Source organism: Oncorhynchus nerka, linkage group LG27, assembly GCF_034236695.1.
Source record: "Oncorhynchus nerka isolate Pitt River linkage group LG27, Oner_Uvic_2.0, whole genome shotgun sequence".
Lineage (NCBI taxonomy): Eukaryota > Metazoa > Chordata > Actinopteri > Salmoniformes > Salmonidae > Oncorhynchus > Oncorhynchus nerka.
Window position 1 is genome coordinate 2,283,137 of NC_088422.1, and position 20,100 is coordinate 2,303,236.

Consider the following 20,100-nt stretch of genomic DNA (forward strand, 5'->3'; position numbering starts at 1 on the left):
ACTGTGCCAAGTTTGCTTTTTCTTAGTATACTTCTATAAAAATAAATAAAAACACTTTTTTCCTTGACAGAAAAAGTATTATTCTCTTTGACTGTGTATTTTCGGCAGTTCTTACTTCCACCACTAGAGGGCAGATCTGATTTTCGCCACTTATTTGAAACATATGTTTGTTTACATTATACATTTGGTATTGTAGATATGTAGTGGTGTAATAATGTTATGATGTACTGTTTTATCTCTTGTTTTATGTGTGATGTAAGTGCTTTAATGTGTTTGTACCCCAGGAAGAGTAGCTGCTGCCTTGACAGGAACTAATGGGGATCCATAATAAACCCCAGGAAGAGTAGCTGCTGCCTTGGCAGGAACTAATGGGGATCCATAATAAACCCCAGGAAGAGTAGCTGCTGCCTTGACAGGAACTAATGGGGATCCATAATAAACCCCAGGAAGAGTAGCTGCTGACTTGGCAGGAACTAATGGGGATCCATAATAAACCCCAGGAAGAGTAGCTGCTGACTTGGCAGGAACTAATGGGGATCCCTAATAAACCCCAGGAAGAGTAGCTGCTGCCTTGTCAGGAACTAATGGGGATCCATAATAAACCCCAGGAAGAGTAGCTGCTGCCTTGGCAGGAACTAATGGGGATCCATAATAAACCCCAGGAAGAGTAGCTGCTGCCTTGGCAGGAACTAATGGGGATCCATAATAAACCCCAGGAAGAGTAGCTGCTGCCTTGACAGGAACTAATGGGGATCCATAATAAACCCCAGGAAGAGAAGCTGCTGCCTTGGCAGGAACTAATGGGGATCCATAATAAACCCCAGGAAGAGTAGCTGCTGCCTTGACAGGAACTAATGGGGATCCATAATAAACCCCAGGAATAGTAGCTGCTGCCTTAGCAGGAACTAATGGGGATCCATAATAAACCCCAGGAAGAGTAGCTGCTGCCTTGACAGGAACTAATGGGGATCCATAATAAACCCCAGGAAGAGTAGCTGCTGCCTTGGCAGGAACTAATGGGGATCCATAATAAACCCCAGGAAGAGAAGCTGCTGCCTTGGCAGGAACTAATGGGGATCCATAATAAACCCCAGGAAGAGTAGCTGCTGCCTTGACAGGAACTAATGGGGATCCATAATAAACCCCAGGAATAGTAGCTGCTGCCTTAGCAGGAACTAATGGGGATCCATAATAAACCCCAGGAAGAGTAGCTGCTGCCTTGACAGGAACTAATGGGGATCCATAATAAACCCCAGGAAGAGTAGCTGCTGCCTTGGCAGGAACTAATGGGGATCCATAATAAACCCCAGGAAGAGTAGCTGCTGCCTTGGCAGGAACTAATGGGGATCCATAATAAACCCCAGGAAGAGTAGCTGCTGCCTTGACAGGAACTAATGGGGATCCATAATAAACCCCAGGAAGAGAAGCTGCTGCCTTGGCAGGAACTAATGGGGATCCATAATAAACCCCAGGAAGAGTAGCTGCTGCCTTGACAGGAACTAATGGGGATCCATAATAAACCCCAGGAATAGTAGCTGCTGCCTTAGCAGGAACTAATGGGGATCCATAATAAACCCCAGGAAGAGTAGCTGCTGCCTTGACAGGAACTAATGGGGATCCATAATAAACCCCAGGAAGAATAGCTGCTGCCTTGGCAGGAACTAATGGGGATCCATAATAAACCCCAGGAAGAGAAGCTGCTGCCTTGACAGGAACTAATGGGGATCCATAATAAACCCCAGGAAGAGAAGCTGCTGCCTTGGCAGGAACTAATGGGGATCCATAATAAACCCCAGGAAGAGTAGCTGCTGCCTTGACAGGAACTAATGGGGATCCATAATAAACCCCAGGAATAGTAGCTGCTGCCTTAGCAGGAACTAATGGGGATCCATAATAAACCCCAGGAAGAGTAGCTGCTGCCTTGACAGGAACTAATGGGGATCCATAATAAACCCCAGGAAGAGTAGCTGCTGCCTTGGCAGGAACTAATGGGGATCCATAATAAACCCCAGGAAGAGTAGCTGCTGCCTTGGCAGGAACTAATGGGGATCCATAATAAACCCCAGGAAGAGTAGCTGCTGCCTTGACAGGAACTAATGGGGATCCATAATAAACCCCAGGAAGAGAAGCTGCTGCCTTGACAGGAACTAATGGGGATCCATAATAAACCCCAGGAAGAGTAGCTGCTGCCTTGACAGGAACTAATGGGGATCCATAATAAACCCCAGGAATAGTAGCTGCTGCCTTAGCAGGAACTAATGGGGATCCATAATAAACCCCAGGAAGAGTAGCTGCTGCCTTGACAGGAACTAATGGGGATCCATAATAAACCCCAGGAAGAGTAGCTGCTGCCTTGGCAGGAACTAATGGGGATCCATAATAAACCCCAGGAAGAGAAGCTGCTGCCTTGACAGGAACTAATGGGGATCCATAATAAACCCCAGGAAGAGAAGCTGCTGCCTTGGCAGGAACTAATGGGGATCCATAATAAACCCCAGGAAGAGTAGCTGCTGCCTTGACAGGAACTAATGGGGATCCATAATAAACCCCAGGAATAGTAGCTGCTGCCTTAGCAGGAACTAATGGGGATCCATAATAAACCCCAGGAAGAGTAGCTGCTGCCTTGACAGGAACTAATGGGGATCCATAATAAACCCCAGGAAGAGTAGCTGCTGCCTTGGCAGGAACTAATGGGGATCCATAATAAACCCCAGGAAGAGAAGCTGCTGCCTTGGCAGGAACAGTTAAGTTAGGTAGCTTGGGGGGGGGGGTAACTAATGGAGATCACTTATAGATGCAAATACGTCCCTGTTAGTGAGCATTTCTCCTTTGCCAAGATAATCCATCCACCTGACAGGTGTGGCATTTCAAGAAGCTGATTAAACAGCATGATCATTACACAGGTGCAGCTTACGCTGGGGACAATAAAAGGCCGCTCTAAAATGATCCATTTGGTCACACAACACAATGCCACAGATGTCTCAAGTTTTGAGGGAGCGTGCAATTGGCATGTTGACTGCAGGAATGTCCACCAGATCTGTGGCCAGAGAATTGAATGTTAATTTCTCTACCATAAGCCGCCTCCAACGTCGTTTTAAAGAGTTTGGCACTACGTCCAACAGGCCTCACAACCGCTGACAGCCCAGGACCTCCACATCCGGCTTCTTCACCTGCGGGAAGGTCTGTGACCAACAGATGCATAGTCAAGTGAAATCCATAGATTAGGGCCTAATGTATTTCTTTAAATTGACTGATTTCTGTATATGAACTGTAACTCAGTAAAATCTTTGACATTGTTGCATACACCATACAGTTTTATACCAGATACATCATATAGTTTTATACCAGATACACCATACAGTTTTATAACAGATATACCATTTAGTTATATAACAGATATACCATATAGTTTTATAACAGATATACCATATAGTTTTATAACAGATATACCATATAGTTTTATAACAGATACACCATATAGTTTTATAACAGATATACCATATAGTTTTATAACAGATACACCATATAGTTTTATAACAGATATACCATTTAGTTATATAACAGATATACCATATAGTTTTATAACAGATACACCATATAGTTTTATAACAGATATACCATATAATTTTATAACAGATATACCATATATATTTTATAACAGAGCTATGGGAGATAGTTTTTTAGGAATGTGTCTCATTGTACTGGTTCTCACCATAATCTAAGGGCCCCAAGGGGGGTGTCACATGTGGTCAGCCACCTCCTCTCCCTCTGTCCAGCTTCTCTTTCTCAAGTGGCTGTTAACCTGACAGAGATGTGGTAGCCTGCTGTGGACACACACACACACACACACACACACACACACACACACACACACACACACACACACACACACACACACACACACACACACACACAGACAGACACAGATTTTGGTTAAACTATCCCCAATTCAATGGAATTGCAACCCTCTGCATGCACAGTGCATTCTTCCATCACATGTACAGTGCATTCTTCCATCACATGCACAGTGCATTCTTCCATCACATGTACAGTGCATTCTTCCATCACATGCACAGTGCATTCTTCCATCACATGTACAGCTGATTCTCAAGATCTTGCACACTAATGAGATGCTATTGAGCCCACAGTACTACACTAATTAGATGCTATTGAGCCCACAGTACTACACTAATGAGATGCTATTGAGCCCACGCTACTACACTGTCTGAGCCAAGGACTACATGCTTTCTGGTAAGTTATGATTACACTACTGGGTGGGGGGAATATATTTTATATGACATACATTTTTTTTGTTATCTAGTAAATAGTAGCCTACAGCAAAGTGTGTTTAAATCATTTCTAACTTGTTAACAATTTCTGCTAGTTAGTTTTTTGCTACCATGTGGGTTTTTAGCTTGCTTGAGCCTGCTAACTGAGGAGTGTTAATTCACCTGTTTCCATACATGTTTCATTTTAAAACATTTATCTTAAAAAGGAGTTGTTTAATCTAACTGTGTAACTATTTATCTGTACATGGAATTTGTATTTGTTGTTTTTTTACTCATTTTTTCTCATCTTTACAGGAAAATGCCACGTGCACTATCTGATGTGTGGAGACATTTCACTGCAGCCTAATGTAGAAGGAAAAGCTGTGGTACATTTGCAAACACTGTGCCAAATCATATGTGAAGTATGCAACAAAGATGCAGAGTCATCTGGCCAAGTGCATAAAGTTCCCTCAGCGCTCACGACAAGCAACCTCTGACAAAAGTCCCTCTACTTCTTATTCGAGGTGTAAATGACGAATCAGACAACTTATCGATGGCAACCGCTCATGGTCCTCCTTCCAATAGAAATTGATCCTCCAATAGAAATTGATCCTCCAATTTTATCATTTGTAATCTCCATATGAGATGGTAAATATATCCAATGCAAAAAACATCTACACTTAAATGCTTGTAATATTAATTCCCATATATTTCCGTTAATTCCCATATATTTCCGTTAATTCCCATATATTTCCGTTAATTCCCATATATTCCAGTTAATTCCCATATATTCCCGTTAATTCCCATATATTTCCGTTAATTCCCATATATTTCCGTTAATTCCCATATATTCCAGTTAATTCCCATATATTCCAGTTAATTCCCATATATTTCCGTTAATTCCCATATATTTCCGTTAATTCCCATATATTCCAGTTAATTCCCATATATTCCAGTTAATTCCCATATATTTTCGTTAACTCCCATATATTCCCGTTAATTCCCATATATTCCCGTTAATTCCCATATATTCCCGTTAATTCCCATATATTTCCATTAATTCCCACGGAAAGTTTCCACCTCTGAATATTCTCCAAAATGTGCAACCCTGGTCGTGCTTAAGAACAGCCCTTAGCCGTGGTATATTGGCCATATACCACACCTCCACAGGCTTTATGGCTTAAATATAGTATTATGTTATATTGTATTATATATTATTGAGAGTAATCTGCTCCTGCTGTATATCTGGTCCACTGGGCTGGCCATTCTGCCTGTCTGTCTGTCTGCCTGTCTGTCTGCCTGTCTGTCGGGTGTAAAGATCAGGTGTATCATAAATGAATGAACCTTGTGTTAAGCCCTCTGACTAACACCTTCTATTTCATAACACCCCTGTCTGCTACTCTGCTGTATGCTTGAACTATATCTGGCTAAAAACACTGGATGAATGGAGATAATAGATAAAGCGAAACAGAGAGAGATAATAGAGAGATAATAACACTGTACAGTTGAAAATCGGACGTTAACATACACCTTAGCCAAATACTTTTAAACACAGTTTTTCCCACAATTTCTGACATTTAATCCCAGTAAAATATTCCCTGTCTTAGGTCAGTTAGGATCACCACTTTATTTTAAGAATGTGAAATGTCAGAATAATAGTAGAGAGAATGATTTATTTCAGCTTTTATTTCTTTCATCACATTCCCAGTGGGTCAGAAGTTTACATACACTCAATTAGGATTTGGTAGCATTGCCTTTAAATTGTTTAACTTGGGTCAAACGTGTCGGGTAGCCTTCCACAAGCTTCCCACAATAAGTTGGGTGAATTTTGTCCCATTCCTCCTGACTAGTCCTTCCTGCAGCAAAGCACCGCCACAACATGATGCTGCCATCTCCGTGCTTCAAGGTTGGGATGGTGTTCTTCGGCTTGCAAGCCCCCCCTTTTCATCCAAACATAACGATGGTCATTATGGCCAAACAAGTTCTATTTTTGATTCATCAGACCAGAGGACATTTCTCCACAAAGTATGATCTTTGTCCCCATGTGCAGTTGCAAACCGTAGTCTGGCTTTTTTATGGTGGTTTTGGAGCAGTGGCTTCTTCCTTGCTGAGCGGTCTTTCAGATTATGTCGATATAGGACTCGTTTTACTGTGGATATAGATACTTTTGTACCTGTTTCCTCCAGCATCTTCACAAGGTCCTTTGCTGTTCTGGGATTGATTTGAACTTTTCGCACCGAAGTACGTTCATCCCTAGGAGACAGAACGCGTCTCCTTCCTGAGCGGTATGACGGCTGCGTGGTCCCATGGTGTTTATACTTGCGTACTATTGTTTGTACAGATGAACGTGGTACCTGTTTGGAAATTACTCCCAATGATGATACAATGATACTCCCAATGAAATTTCTCCCAATGATGAACCAGACTTGTGGAGATCTACAATTTTTTTTCTGAGGTCTTGGCTGATTCCTTTTGATTTTCCCATGATGTCAAGCAAAGAAGCACCGAGTTTGAAAGTAGGCCTTGAAATACATCCACAGGTACACCTCCAATTGACTCAAAAGTTGTCAATTAGCCTATCAGAAGATATCAGAAGCTTCTTAAGCCATGACATCATGTTTAAAGGCACAGTCAACTTAGTGTACGTAAACTTCTGACCCACTGGAATTGTGAATCAGTGAATTATAAGTGAAATAATCTGTCTGGAAACAAATGTTGGAAAAATTTATTGTGTCATGGACAAAGTAGATGTCCTAACCGACTTCCCTTAACTATAGTTTGTTAACAAGAAATTAGTGGAGTGGTTGAAAAATGACTCCAACCTAAGTGTATGTAAACTTTCGACTTCAACTGTACATAATTTTACATTTGTACTGTTGATTTTTATTAGAGAGAGAGAGAGACAGAGAGAGAGAGAGAGAGAGGGACAAGAGAGAGAGAGGGACAAGAGAGAGAGAGAGAGAGAGAGAGAGACGGAGAGAGAGAGAGAGGGAGGGAGAGAGAGAGAGAGAGAGAGAGAGAGAGAGACGGAGAGAGAGAGAGAGGGAGGGGGAGAGAGAGAGAGAGAGACAAAGAGAGACAGAGAGACAGAGAGAGAGACAGAGAGAGAGAGAGAGAGAGAGAAACAAACAAACAAACTGAACAGTGTGTGCTACCAACAATGTGCTACTATCCCGATGCAAATAAAGATCCCTTTCAATGAGCTCAGGATGGTCTCTCTCTTCCTGTCATGTATCTGTTATCACTCCTCCTTCCTGTTGCTGAGACATCTAACATCATCCACATTGAATGGTTTCGCATCAACTAGCTCCATGCTACACTCTTCACATTCATGAACTAGCTCCATGCTACACTCTTCACATTCATGAACTAGCTCCATGCTACACTCTTTACGTTCATTTAGCATGTTAATCCCCCTCGGGGTACGTTTGTGGTGTGTATTGCATATTACATATTTAAATGTATTTTGGAATGATACACTTTGTAGAAAGACAATTTCATCATAGTAAAATTAATTAATTAAATTAATTTTAATTAATTTTGTTTTTGTTCATGTTTATGTTGAATGATCTTAGCCAAATAGACTCCATTTTGTTTTATCATAATTGTCTGTTTGTGCGGAATGTGGTTTCCTCAGCAGCCGATACATTTTAATTTCCCTTCCCTTTATATTTAATATAAATATTTCCCTTCCCATGGCCTTTTTTGCCTTTACCTCCCTTCTCACCTAATTTGCTCACATTGTATATAGACTTGTTTTTTTTTACTGTATTATTGACTGTATGTTTGTTTTACTCCATGTGTAACTCTGTGTCGTTGTATGTGTCGAACTGCTTTGCTTTATCTTGGCCAGGTCGCAATTGTAAATGAGAACTTGTTCTCAACTTGCTTACCTGGTTAAATAAAGGTGAAATAAATAAAAATAAATATTAAAGTGGGCTGTTCCTATTAGATCCATGGTGGGGACTAAATGTTTGTGGTCAGGTTGTGGTCAGTGTGTAGTCAGGTTGTGGTCAGTGTGTAGTCAGGTTGTGGTCAGTGTGTAGTCAGTTTGTAGCCAGGTTGTGGTCAGTGTGTGGTCAGGTTGTGGTCAGTGTGTGGTCAGGTTGTGTTCAGTGTGTGGTCAGGTTGTGTTCAGTGTGTGGTCAGGTTGTGGTCAGGTTGTGGTCAGGGTGTGGTCAGTGTGTGGTCTGGTTGTGGTCAGGTTGTGGTCCGGTTGTGGTCAGTGTGTGGTCCGGTTGTGGTCAGATTGTGGTCAGTGTGTGGTCAGGTTGTGGTCAGTGTGTAGTCAGGTTGTGTTCAGGTTGTGGTCAGTGTGTGGTCAGGGTATGGTCAGTGTGTAGTCAGGTTGTGGTCAGTGTGTAGTCAGGTTGTGGTCAGTGTGTGGTCAGTGTGTAGTCAGGGTATGGTCAGTGTGTGGTCAGTGTGTAGTCAGGTTGTGGTCAGTGTGTAGTCAGGTTGTGGTCAGTGTGTAGTCAGGTTGTGGTCAGGGTGTGGTCAGTGTGTGGTCAGTGTGTGCTCTGGTTGTGGTCAGGTTGTGGTCAGTGCGTGGTCCGGTTGTGGTCAGATTGTGGTCAGTGTGTGGTCAGGTTGTGGTCAGTGTGTAGTCAGGTTGTGTTCAGGTTGTGGTCAGTGTGTGGTCAGGGTATGGTCAGTGTGTAGTCAGGTTGTGGTCAGTGTGTAGTCAGGTTGTGGTCCGGTTGTGGTCAGATTGTGGTCAGTGTGTGGTCAGGTTGTGTTGTGTTCAGGTTGTGGTCAGTGTGTAGTCAGGTTGTGGTCAGGTTGTGGTCAGGTTGTGGTCAGTGTGTGGTCAGGTTGTGGTCAGTGTGTAGTCAGGTTGTGGTCAGTGTGTAGTCAGGTTGAGGTCAGTGTGTAGTCAGGTTGTGGTCAGGTTGTGGTCAGTGTGTAGTCAGGTTGTGGTCAGGTTGTGGTCAGTGTGTAGTCAGGTTGTGGTCAGTTTGTGGTCAGGTTGTGGTCAGTGTGTAGTCAGGTTGTGGTCAGGTTGTGGTCAGTGTGTAGTCAGGTTGTGTTCAGGTTGTGGTCAGTGTGTGGTCAGTGTGTGGTCAGTGTGTAATCAGGTTGTGGTCAGGTTGTGGTCAGTGTGTAGTCAGGTTGTGGTCAGTGTGTAGTCAGGTTGTGGTCACTGTGTAGTCAGGTTGTGGTCAGGTTGTGGTCAGTGTGTAGTCAGATTGTGGTCAGGTTGTGTTCAGGTTGTGGTCAGTGTGTGGTCAGGTTGTGGTCAGGTTGTGGTCAGTGTGTGGTCAGGTTGTGGTCAGTGTGTAGTCAGGTTGTGGTCAGTGTGTAGTCAGGTTGTGGTCAGTGTGTAGTCAGGTTGTGGTCAGTGTGGTCAGTGTGTAGTCAGGTTGTGGTCAGTGTGTAGTCAGATTGTGGTCAGGTTGTGTTCAGGTTGTGGTCAGTGTGTGGTCAGTGTGTGGTCAGTGTGTAGTCAGGTTGTGGTCAGGTTGTGGTCAGTGTGTGGTCAGTGTGTGGTCTGTGTGTAGTCAGGTTGTGGTCAGTGTGTAGTCAGGTTGTGGTCAGTGTGTGGTCAGTGTGTAGTCAGGTTGTGGTCAGTGTGTAGTCAGGTTGTAGTCAGGTTGTGGTCAGTGTGTAGTCAGGTTGTGGTCAGTGTGTAGTCAGGTTGTGGTCAGTGTGTGGTCAGTGTGTGGTCAGTGTGTAGTCAGGTTGTGGTCAGTGTGTGGTCAGTGTGTGGTCAGGTTGTGGTCAGTGTGTAGTCAGGTTGTGGTCAGGTTGTGGTCAGGTTGTGGTCAGTGTGTAGTCAGGTTGTGGTCAGTGTGTAGTCAGATTGTGGTCAGGTTGTGGTCAGGTTGTGGTCAGTGTGTGGTCAGGGTATGGTCAGTGTGTAGTCAGGTTGTGGTCAGGTTGTGGTCAGGTTGTGGTCAGTGTGTAGTCAGGTTGTGGTCAGGTTGTGGTCAGGTTGTGGTCAGTGTGTGGTCAGGTTGTGGTCAGTGTGTAGTCAGGTTGTGGTCAGTGTGTAGTCAGATTGTGGTCAGGTTGTGGTCAGTGTGTGGTCAGGGTATGGTCAGTGTGTAGTCAGGTTGTGGTCAGGTTGTGGTCAGTGTGTAGTCAGGTTGTGGTCAGGTTGTGGTCAGGTTGTGGTCAGTGTGTAGTCAGGTTGTGGTCAGTGTGTAGTCAGATTGTGGTCAGGTTGTGGTCAGGTTGTGGTCAGCTTGTGGTCAGGGTATGGTCAGTGTGTAGTCAGGTTGTGGTCAGGTTGTGGTCAGGTTGTGGTCAGTGTGTAGTCAGGTTGTGGTCAGGTTGTGGTCAGGTTGTGTTCAGGTTGTGGTCAGGTTGTGGTCAGTGTGTAGTCAGGTTGTGGTCAGGTTGTGGTCAGGTTGTGGTCAGGTTGTGGTCAGTGTGTGGTCAGGTTGTGGTCAGTGTGTAGTCAGGTTGTGGTCAGGTTGTGGTCAGGTTGTGGTCAGTGTGTAGTCAGGTTGTGGTCAGGTTGTGGTCAGGTTGTGTTCAGGTTGTGGTCAGGTTGTGGTCAGGTTGTGGTCAGGTTGTGGTCAGTGTGTAGTCAGGTTGTGGTCAGGTTGTGGTCAGGTTGTGGTCAGGTTGTGGTCAGTGTGTAGTCAGGTTGTGGTCAGGTTGTGGTCAGTGTGTAGTCAGGTTGTGGTCAGGTTGTGGTCAGTGTGTAGTCAGGTTGTGGTCAGGTTGTGGTCAGGTTGTGGTCAGTGTGTAGTCAGGTTGTGGTCAGGTTGTGGTCAGGGTATGGTCAGTGTGTAGTCAGGTTGTGGTCAGGTTGTGGTCAGGTTGTGGTCAGTGTAGTCAGGTTGTGGTCAGGTTGTGGTCAGTGTGTAGTCAGGTTGTGGTCAGGTTGTAGTCAGGTTGTGGTCAGGTTGTGGTCAGTGTGTAGTCAGGTTGTGGTCAGGTTGTGGTCAGGTTGTGGTCAGTGTGTAGTCAGGTTGTGGTCAGGTTGTGGTCAGGTTGTGGTCAGTGTGTAGTCAGGTTGTGGTCAGGTTGTGGTCAGGTTGTGTTCATGTTGTGGTCAGGTTGTGGTCAGTGTGTAGTCAGGTTGTGGTCAGGTTGTGGTCAGGTTGTGGTCAGTGTGTAGTCAGGTTGTGGTCAGGTTGTGGTCAGTGTGTAGTCAGGTTGTGGTCAGGTTGTGGTCAGTGTGTAGTCAGGTTGTGGTCAGGTTGTGGTCAGGTTGTGGTCAGTGTGTAGTCAGGTTGTGGTCAGGTTGTGGTCAGGTTGTGGTCAGTGTGTAGTCAGTGTGTAGTCAGGTTGTGGTCAGGGTGTAGTCAGGTTGTGGTCAGGTTGTGGTCAGGTTGTGGTCAGGTTGTGGTCAGTGTGTAGTCAGGTTGTGGTCAGGTTGTGGTCAGGTTGTGGTCAGGTTGTGGTCAGTGTGTAGTCAGTGTGTAGTCAGGTTGTGGTCAGGGTGTAGTCAGGTTGTGGTCAGGTTGTGGTCAGGTTGTGGTCAGTGTGTAGTCAGTGTGTAGTCAGGTTGTGGTCAGTGTGTAGTCAGGTTGTGGTCAGGTTGTGGTCAGGTTGTGGTCAGGTCCTTCTCCTCCACTGAAGAGATCATCATCTGTTTTATCCTTTAAAATGTGTTCAGTCAGGACAAAGCAGTTCGCCAGAGAGGAAGCTGGGAAATTCAAGTGTCGGTATAGGTGGCGGCTCCTCGTCGCTGATTCAGGAGGTCAGTAACCCCACCCCCACACCCACACGGACTATTTGCATTGTCCCCCCCCAACCCCTCTTTACGCTGCTGCTACTCTCTGTTTATCATATATGCATAGTCACTTTAACTATACATTCATGTACATATGTACATGTTACCTCAATTGGCCCGACCAGCCAGTGCTCCCACACATTGGCTAACCGGGCTATCTGCATTGTGTCCCATCACCCACAACCCCTCTTTTTACTCTACTGCTACTCTCTGTTCATCATATATGCATAGTTCCTTTAACTATATCTACATGTACATACTACCTCAATCATTCTGACTAACCGGTGTCTGTATATAGCCTCACTACTTTTATAGCCTCGCTACTGTATATAGCCTCTCTACTGTATATAGCCTCTCTACTGTATATAGCCTCGCTACTGTATATAGCCTCTACTGTATATAGCCTCGCTACTGTATATAGCCTCTCTACTGTATATAGCCTCTCTACTGTATATAGCCTCTACTGTATATAGCCTCGCTACTTTTATAGCCTCGCTACTGTATATAGCCTCTCTACTGTATATAGCCTCTACTGTATATAGCCTCTCTACTGTATATAGCCTCTCTACTGTATATAGCCTCTCTACTGTATATAGCCTGTCTTTTTACTGTTGTTTTATTTCTTAACCTACCTATTGTTCACCTAATACCTATTTTGCACTATTGGTTAGAGCCTGTAAGTCAGCATTTCACTGTAAGGTCTACTACACCTGTTGTATTCAGCATTTCACTGTAAGGTCTACTACACCTGTTGTATTCAGCATTTCACTGTAAGGTCTACTACACCTGTTGTATTCAGCATTTCACTGTAAGGTCTACTACACCTGTTGTATTCAGCATTTCACTGTAAGGTCTACTACACCTGTTGTATTCATCATTTCACTGTGAGGTCTACTACACCTGTTGTATTCAGTATTTCACTGTAAGGTCTACTACACCTGTTGTATTCAGCATTTCACTGTGAGGTCTACTACACCTGTACAGAGTCAATGTGGAGGCTATATACAGGGGGTACTGGTACAGAGTCAATGTGGAGGCTATATACAGGGGGTACCAGTACAGAGTCAATGTGGAGGCTATATACAGGGGGCACCGGTACAGACTCAATGTGGAGGCTATATACAGGGGGTACTGGTACAGAGTCAATGTGGAGGCTATATACAGGGGGTACTGGTACAGAGTCAATGTGGAGGCTATATACAGGGGTACCGGTACAGAGTCAATGTGGAGGCTATATACAGGGGGGTACCGGTACAGAGTCAATGTGGAGGCTATATATCAGGGGGGTACCGGTACAGAGTCAGTGTGGAGGCTATATACAGGGTGTTACGGTACAGAGTCAATGTGGAGGCTATATACAGGGGGTACCGGTACAGAGTCAATGTGGAGGCTATATACAGGGTGTTACGGTACAGAGTCAATGTGGAGGCTATATACAGGGGGTACCGGTACAGAGTCAATGTGGAGACTATATACAGGGTGTACCGGTACAGAGTCAATGTGGAGGCTTTATACAGGGGGTACCAGTACAGAGTCAATGTGGAGGCTATATACAGGGGGTACCGGTACAGAGTCAATGTGGAGGCTATATACAGGGGGTACCGGTACAGAGTCAATGTGGAGGCTATATACAGGGTGTTACGGTACAGAGTCAATGTGGAGGCTATATACAGGGGGTACCAGTACAGAGTCAATGTGGAGGCTATATACAGGGGGTACCGGTACAGAGTCAATGTGGAGACTATATACAGGGTGTTATGGTACAGAGTCAATGTGGAGGCTATATACAGGGGATACCGGTACAGAGTCAATGTGGAGGCTATATACAGGGGGCACAGTGGGTTAACTGCCTTGTTCAGGGGAACAGTGGGTTAACTGCCTTGTTCAGAGGAACAGTGGGTTAACTGCCTTGTTCAGGGGAACAGTGGGTTAACTGCCTTGTTCAGGGGAACAGTGGGTTAACTGCCTTGTTCAGAGGAACAGTGGGTTAACTGCCTGGTTCAGAGGAACAGTGGGTTAACTGCCTTGCTCAGGGGAACAGTGGGTTAACTGCCTTGTTCAGGGGAACAGTGGGTTAACTGCCTTGTTCAGGGGAACCGTGGGTTAACTGCCTTGTTCAGGGGAACCGTGGGTTAACTGCCTTGTTCAGGGGAACAGTGGGATAACTGCCTTGCTCAGGGGAACAGTGGGTTAACTGCCTTGCTCTGGGGAACAGTGGGTTAACTGCCTTGTTCAGGGGAACAGTGGGTTAACTGCCCTGTTCAGGGGAACAGTGGGTTAACTGCCTTGTTCAGGGGAACAGTGGGTTAACTGCCTTGTTCAGGGGAACCGTGGGTTAACTGCCTTGTTCAGGGGAACCGTGGGTTAACTGCCTTGCTCAGGGGAACAGTGGGTTAACTGCCTTGTTCAGGGGCACAGTGGGTTAACTGCCTTGTTCAGGGGAACAGTGGGTTAACTGCCTGTTCAGGGGAACAGTGGGTTTAACTGCCTTGTTCAGGGGAACAGTGGGTTAACTGCCTTGTTCAGGGGAACAGTGGGTTCACTGCCTTGTTCAGGGGAACAGTGGGTTCACTGCCTTGTTCAGGGGAACAGTGGGTTAACTGCCTTGTTCAGAGGAACAGTGGGTTAACTGCCTTGTTCAGGGGAACAGTGGGTTAACTGCCTTGTTCAGGGGAACAGTGGGTTAACTGCCTTGTTCAGGGGAACAGTGGGTTAACTGCCTTGCTCAGGGGAACAGTGGGGTAACTGCCTTGTTCAGGGGAACAGTGAGTTAACTGCCTTGTTCAGGGGAACAGTGGGGTTAACTGCCTTGTTCAGGGGAACAGTGGGGTTAACTGCCTTGTTCAGGGGAACAGTGGGGTTAACTGCCTTGTTCAGGGGAACAGTGGGTTAACTGCCTTGTTCAGGGGAACAGTGGGTTAACTGCCTTGTTCAGGGGAACAGTGGGGTTAACTGCCTTGTTCAGGGGAACAGTGGGTTAACTGCCTTGTTCAGGGGAACAGTGAGGTTAACTGCCTCAAATCAAATCAAATCAAATCAAATTTTATTTGTCACATACACATGGTTAGCAGATGTTAATGCGAGTGTAGCGAAATGCTTGTGCTTCTAGTTCCGACAATGCAGTGATAACCAACAAGTAATCTAACTAACAATTCTAAAACTACTGTCTTATACACAGTGTTAGGGGATAAAGAATATGTACATAAGGATATATGAGTGAGTGATGGTACAGAGCAGCATACAGTAGATGGTATCGAGTACAGTATATACATATGAGATGAGTATGTAGACAAAGTAAACAAAGTGGCATAGTTAAAGTGGCTAGTGATACATGTATTACATAAGGATGCAGTCGATGATGTAGAGTACAGTATATACGTATGCATATGAGATGAATAATGTAGGGTAAGTAACATTATATAAGGTAGCATTGTTTAAAGTGGCTAGTGATATATTTACATCATTTCCCATCAATTCCCATTATTAAAGTGGCTGGAGTTGGGTCAGTGTCAATGACAGTGTGTTGGCAGCAGCCACTCAATGGTGGCTGTTTAACAGTCTGATAGCCTTGAGATAGAAGCTGTTTTTCAGTCTCTCAGTCCCAGCTTTGATGCACCTGTACTGACCTCGCCTTCTGGATGATAGCGGGGTGAACAGGCAGTGGTTCGGGTGGTTGATGTCCTTGATGATCTTTATGGCCTTCCTGTAACATCGGGTGGTGTAGGTGTCCTGGAGGGCAGGTAGTTTGCCCCGGTGATGCGTTGTGCAGACCTCACTACCCTCTGGAGAGCCTTACGGTTGAGGGCGGAGCAGTTGCCGTACCAGGCGGTGATACAGCCCGCCAGGATGCTCTCGATTGTGCATCTGTAGAAGTTCGTGAGTGCTTTTGGTGACAAGCCGAATTTCTTCAGCCTCCTGAGGTTGAAGAGGCGCTGCTGCGCCTTCTTCACGACGCTGTCAGTGTGAGTGGACCAATTCAGTTTGTCTGTGATGTGTATGCCGAGGAACTTAAAACTTGCTACCCTCTCCACTACTGTTCCATCGATGTGGATAGGGGGGTGTTCCCTCTGCTGTTTCCTGAAGTCCACAATCATCTCCTTAGTTTTGTTGACGTTGAGTGTGAGGTTATTTTCCTGACACCACACTCCGAGGGCCCTCACCTCCTCCCTGTAGGCCGTCTCGTCGTTGTTGGTAATCAAGCCTACCACTGTTGTGTCGTCCGCAAACTTGATGATTGAGTTGGAGGCGTGCGTGGCCACGCAGTCGTGGGTGAACAGGGAGTACAGGAGAGGGCTCAGAACGCACCCTTGTGGGGCCCCCGTGTTGAGGATCAGCGGGGAGGAGATGTTGTTGCCTACCCTCACTCTGGGGTAGAATGACACATTTGTACCTTGTCAGCTCGGGGATTTGATCCATAAACCGTTCGGTTACTGGCCCAACTCTCTTCCCGCCAGGCTACCTGCCGCCCGTATTTTAAATATACCTTCTAGTCAAATGAATTATTAGATCAATCCCCCCCACACACACACATTAGACAGGCAGACAACTTCCTGGTCAACTTCCTCTCGGGTTTAAAAACACACTTCTAGGTTGTAAAATAAGGCAGTTAAGATGTCCCAAATGGCACCTTGTTCCCTATGGAGCCCTATAGGCTCTGGTCGAAAGTAGTGCACTATATAGGGAATAGGTCTCTGGTCTAAAGTAGTGCACTGTATAGGGAATAGGGCTGTGGTCTAAAGTAGTGTACTATATAGGGAATAGGGCTCTGGTCTAAAGTAGTGCACTATATAGGGAATAGGGCTCTGGTCTAAAGTAGTGTACTATATAGGGAATAGGGCTCTGGTCTAAAGTAGTGCACTATATAGGGAATAGGGCTCTGGTCTAAAGTAGTACCACTATATAGGGAATAGGGCTCTGGTCTAAAGTAGTGCACTATATAGGGAATAGGGCTCTGGTCTAAAGTAGTGTACTATATAGGGAATAGGGCTCTGGTCTAAAGTAGTGTACTATATAGGGAATAGGGCTCTGGTCTAAAGTAGTGTACTATATAGGGAATAGGGCTCTGGTCTAAAGTAGTGCACTATATAGGGAATGTACCAAAGCTTTTGACCAGCTAATGTAACTACAGCTGTTTCTGTTACCAAGGAAACCAAGACAGTGATGTCGTTATGATACATCGTGTTTCCAGATCTGTTGTCGTTCTGATGGATGCCCCTCCCCCACGTTCAACTTTATCAGCTCATTCAACAAACCGTGAAGGTGCCTGCTAAATCCTACATAAACCAGGAATAGGTGTGTGTGGGTGTGTGTTTGTCTTTGTGTGGGTGTGTGTTTGTGTGTGTGTGTGTGTGTGTGTGTAGGCTAGGTCATGACATAAACCGTGTATAGGTTGTAGATAACAAGTGACTCATGTCTCCATATTGAAGTCAGTGATTGGTGTTGGGTAAAGTTTCATCATTTGGTGTATGGAGACAGGCTGACTGTCTGTACCAAATGGGAGCCCATTATAAATACAATCATGACGTGAAGATGGCTGACAAGATGGCTGACAAGATGGCTGACAAGATGACTGACAAGATGACTGACAAGATGGCTGACAAGATGACTGACAAGATGGCTGACAAGATGGCTGACAAGATGACTGACAAGATGACTGACAAGATGGCTGACAAGATGGCTGACAAGATGGCTGACAAAGATGGCTGACAAGATGGCTGACAAGATGACTGACAAGATGGCTGACAATCAAGCAGAACCCTGGTGGAAGTTAATAAACAGTAGGCTTCTGTCCAGCAGTTAGTTCCTTAAAAGGGCAATCTGCATAAATTAATTATATATATATCTCCGTTGATTCTTGAAAGGATATAACTTATAAATGCCTGTCACGCCCTGACCTTAGAGATAAGTTTTATTTATCTATTTGCTTAGGTCAGGGTGTGATGTGGGGTGGGCATTCTATGTTTTGGCCGGGGTGTGGTTCTCAATCAGGGAGAGCTGTCTATCGTTGTCTCTGATTGGGAATCACACTTAGGCAGCCTGTTTTCCCACCTGTGTTGTGGGATCTTGTTTTTTTGTTATCTCTGTGAAGCCTGCAGAACGTGACGTTCGATATTCCTCTTGTTGTTTTGGTTTGATGTTCTGAGTATTAAAGATCATGAACACTTACACCACGCTGCACCTTGGTCTACTTCTTCAGACGGACATTACAGAGCCTCATGAGTTTAGTTCAACTGTCGCTGCCCATCAGAACCCAAAATATAAAGGTTGTTTTACTCCCAATGTTTGTCAACAAAGTAAATGTAAACACCCTCTGGAAAGTGTCAAAACGTGGTTAAAACTGTTGATATCTGTCCTTGCATCCGTCTAGGATGGTTATAAAACTGTAATGCTTTACTACAAAACATAGAAATGCGCAATTTTCACATTTGTTGATGTTTGGCGTGGTGCTGGAGATGATGAACATGACAGAAACATTTTGAAATGTCTCTTTAATACAACACCTAATGTAAATGCTTCCATTCTGGAGGTCATTTTGAAATGTCCCTTTAATACAACACCTAATGTAATGCTTCCATTCTGGAGGTCATTTTGAAATGTCCCTTTAATACAACACCTAATGTAATGCTTCCATTCTGGAGGTCATTTTGAAATGTCCCTTTAATACAACACCTAATGTAATGCTTCCATTTTGGAGGTCATTTTGAAATGTCCCTTTAATACAACACCTAATGTAATGCTTCCATTCTGGAGGTCATTTTGAAATGTCCCTTTAATACAACACCTAATGTAATGCTTCCATTCTGGAGGTCATTTTGAAATGTCCCTTTAATACTACACCTAATGTAATGCTTCCATTTTGGAGGTCATTTTGAAATGTCCCTTTAATACAACACCTAATGTAATGCTTCCATTCTGGAGGTCATTGCCCTTTGCAATGTCTAATAAACAACAATAATTTAAAAGAGAGGAAAATGACATGTTTTCATTGCTTTAGAAATGTCTTTGATAGGTCAGTCTCCTTTCCTCAGACAGACATTCTTCATTCAGGGCCTTTGTTTAGTTGGTACTGTTGCTGAATCCATCTAAGGGTGAGTTATTTCCTGTGTCATTTCGTTTGATTTCATTAGATAGCAGACAATCCATCCTCATGTCCATCTCAACCCGTCTCTAGAAGATGAAGAGAATAAGAGATTATTCATCAATGAGTCCTGTATGAAGAATTCCCAGTGGAATCCCTGAGCCAGTCGGGAAATAGTTTGTCTTCAGCAGACGAGGAGGTTCTTTGTCCCGGCTACCGGACACCTCGGAGTGAACGTAGTGTGTTAAGAGTGTTAAGTGTGCACTGGATGAGAAAAAAGGCAATAGGAAGTTGATTAATGCCATTAAATCCATTAAATCCATATTAACTGTAATAAAGAGGAATCCTCCCCCCAAGCCTGGGCCTCAGCTGCTCTATCGCCAGGATCAGGAAAGAAATCAGTAAATTCAGATTGAAAGTGTAGTTAGAATCAATACAAACCTGATACAGTTCTATATAGATCCTCTGGTGTTAGAAGGAAACAGTTAGACTTCCTGTCTTTTTTTTTTTCCTTGGTCAGAACAACATTGCAAAACAAACAAAGGAAGGTTATAATCGCAATGGTGCTATTTTTGGGGGGGGGGGGGCTTGGTCCCCTTTCCGTGGGGACATACTGTAAAGTGGCTTTTTTGAGCCTCAACTGTGTGAGATAAAGATGAAACGGTTTTAAAAGCAGTGATATTGCATTCTTGATTAATTTGCTCCACATACAATACCTGAGTGGGCCCGAAGCTGTGGACACATTTTAAAAACGTTTTTACCGTAGCTTTTTTTTTTTTTGTCGTTCATTGTTTATTCTTGAGTTATTTTATCCTCTTTTGTTTGTCTGTTTATTAATAAATATTTGGAAGCTCTGGTGGCTCCTCATAAAATAATAAAACGACTATTTGCATTGTGAGCCTCCCCCCCCCCCCAACCCCTCTTTACGCTGCTGCTACTCTCTGTTTATCATATATGCATAGTCACTTTAACTATACATTCATGTACATATGTACATGTTACCTCAATTGGCCCGACCAGCCAGTGCTCCCACACATTGGCTAACCGGGCTATCTGCATTGTGT

General features: G+C 44.5%; 1 protein-coding gene and 1 long non-coding RNA gene across 2 annotated transcripts in view; both read left to right on the top strand.

Moving 5' to 3' along the window:
- LOC115127521 (AT-rich interactive domain-containing protein 3A-like) overlaps nt 1–20,100 on the top strand; it is a 215,590-nt gene that overhangs the window by 26,447 nt on the left and 169,043 nt on the right. The window contains exon 3 of the mRNA XM_065011318.1: nt 11,842–11,925. Within this exon, the coding sequence (XP_064867390.1) occupies nt 11,842–11,925 (84 nt within the window). The remainder of the gene's footprint in view (nt 1–11,841; nt 11,926–20,100) is intronic.
- LOC135565245 (uncharacterized) lies at nt 2,472–7,470 on the top strand. The gene is made up of 2 exons (XR_010461409.1): nt 2,472–4,251; nt 4,584–7,470. It is a non-coding gene; the product is annotated as an uncharacterized LOC135565245 (long non-coding RNA).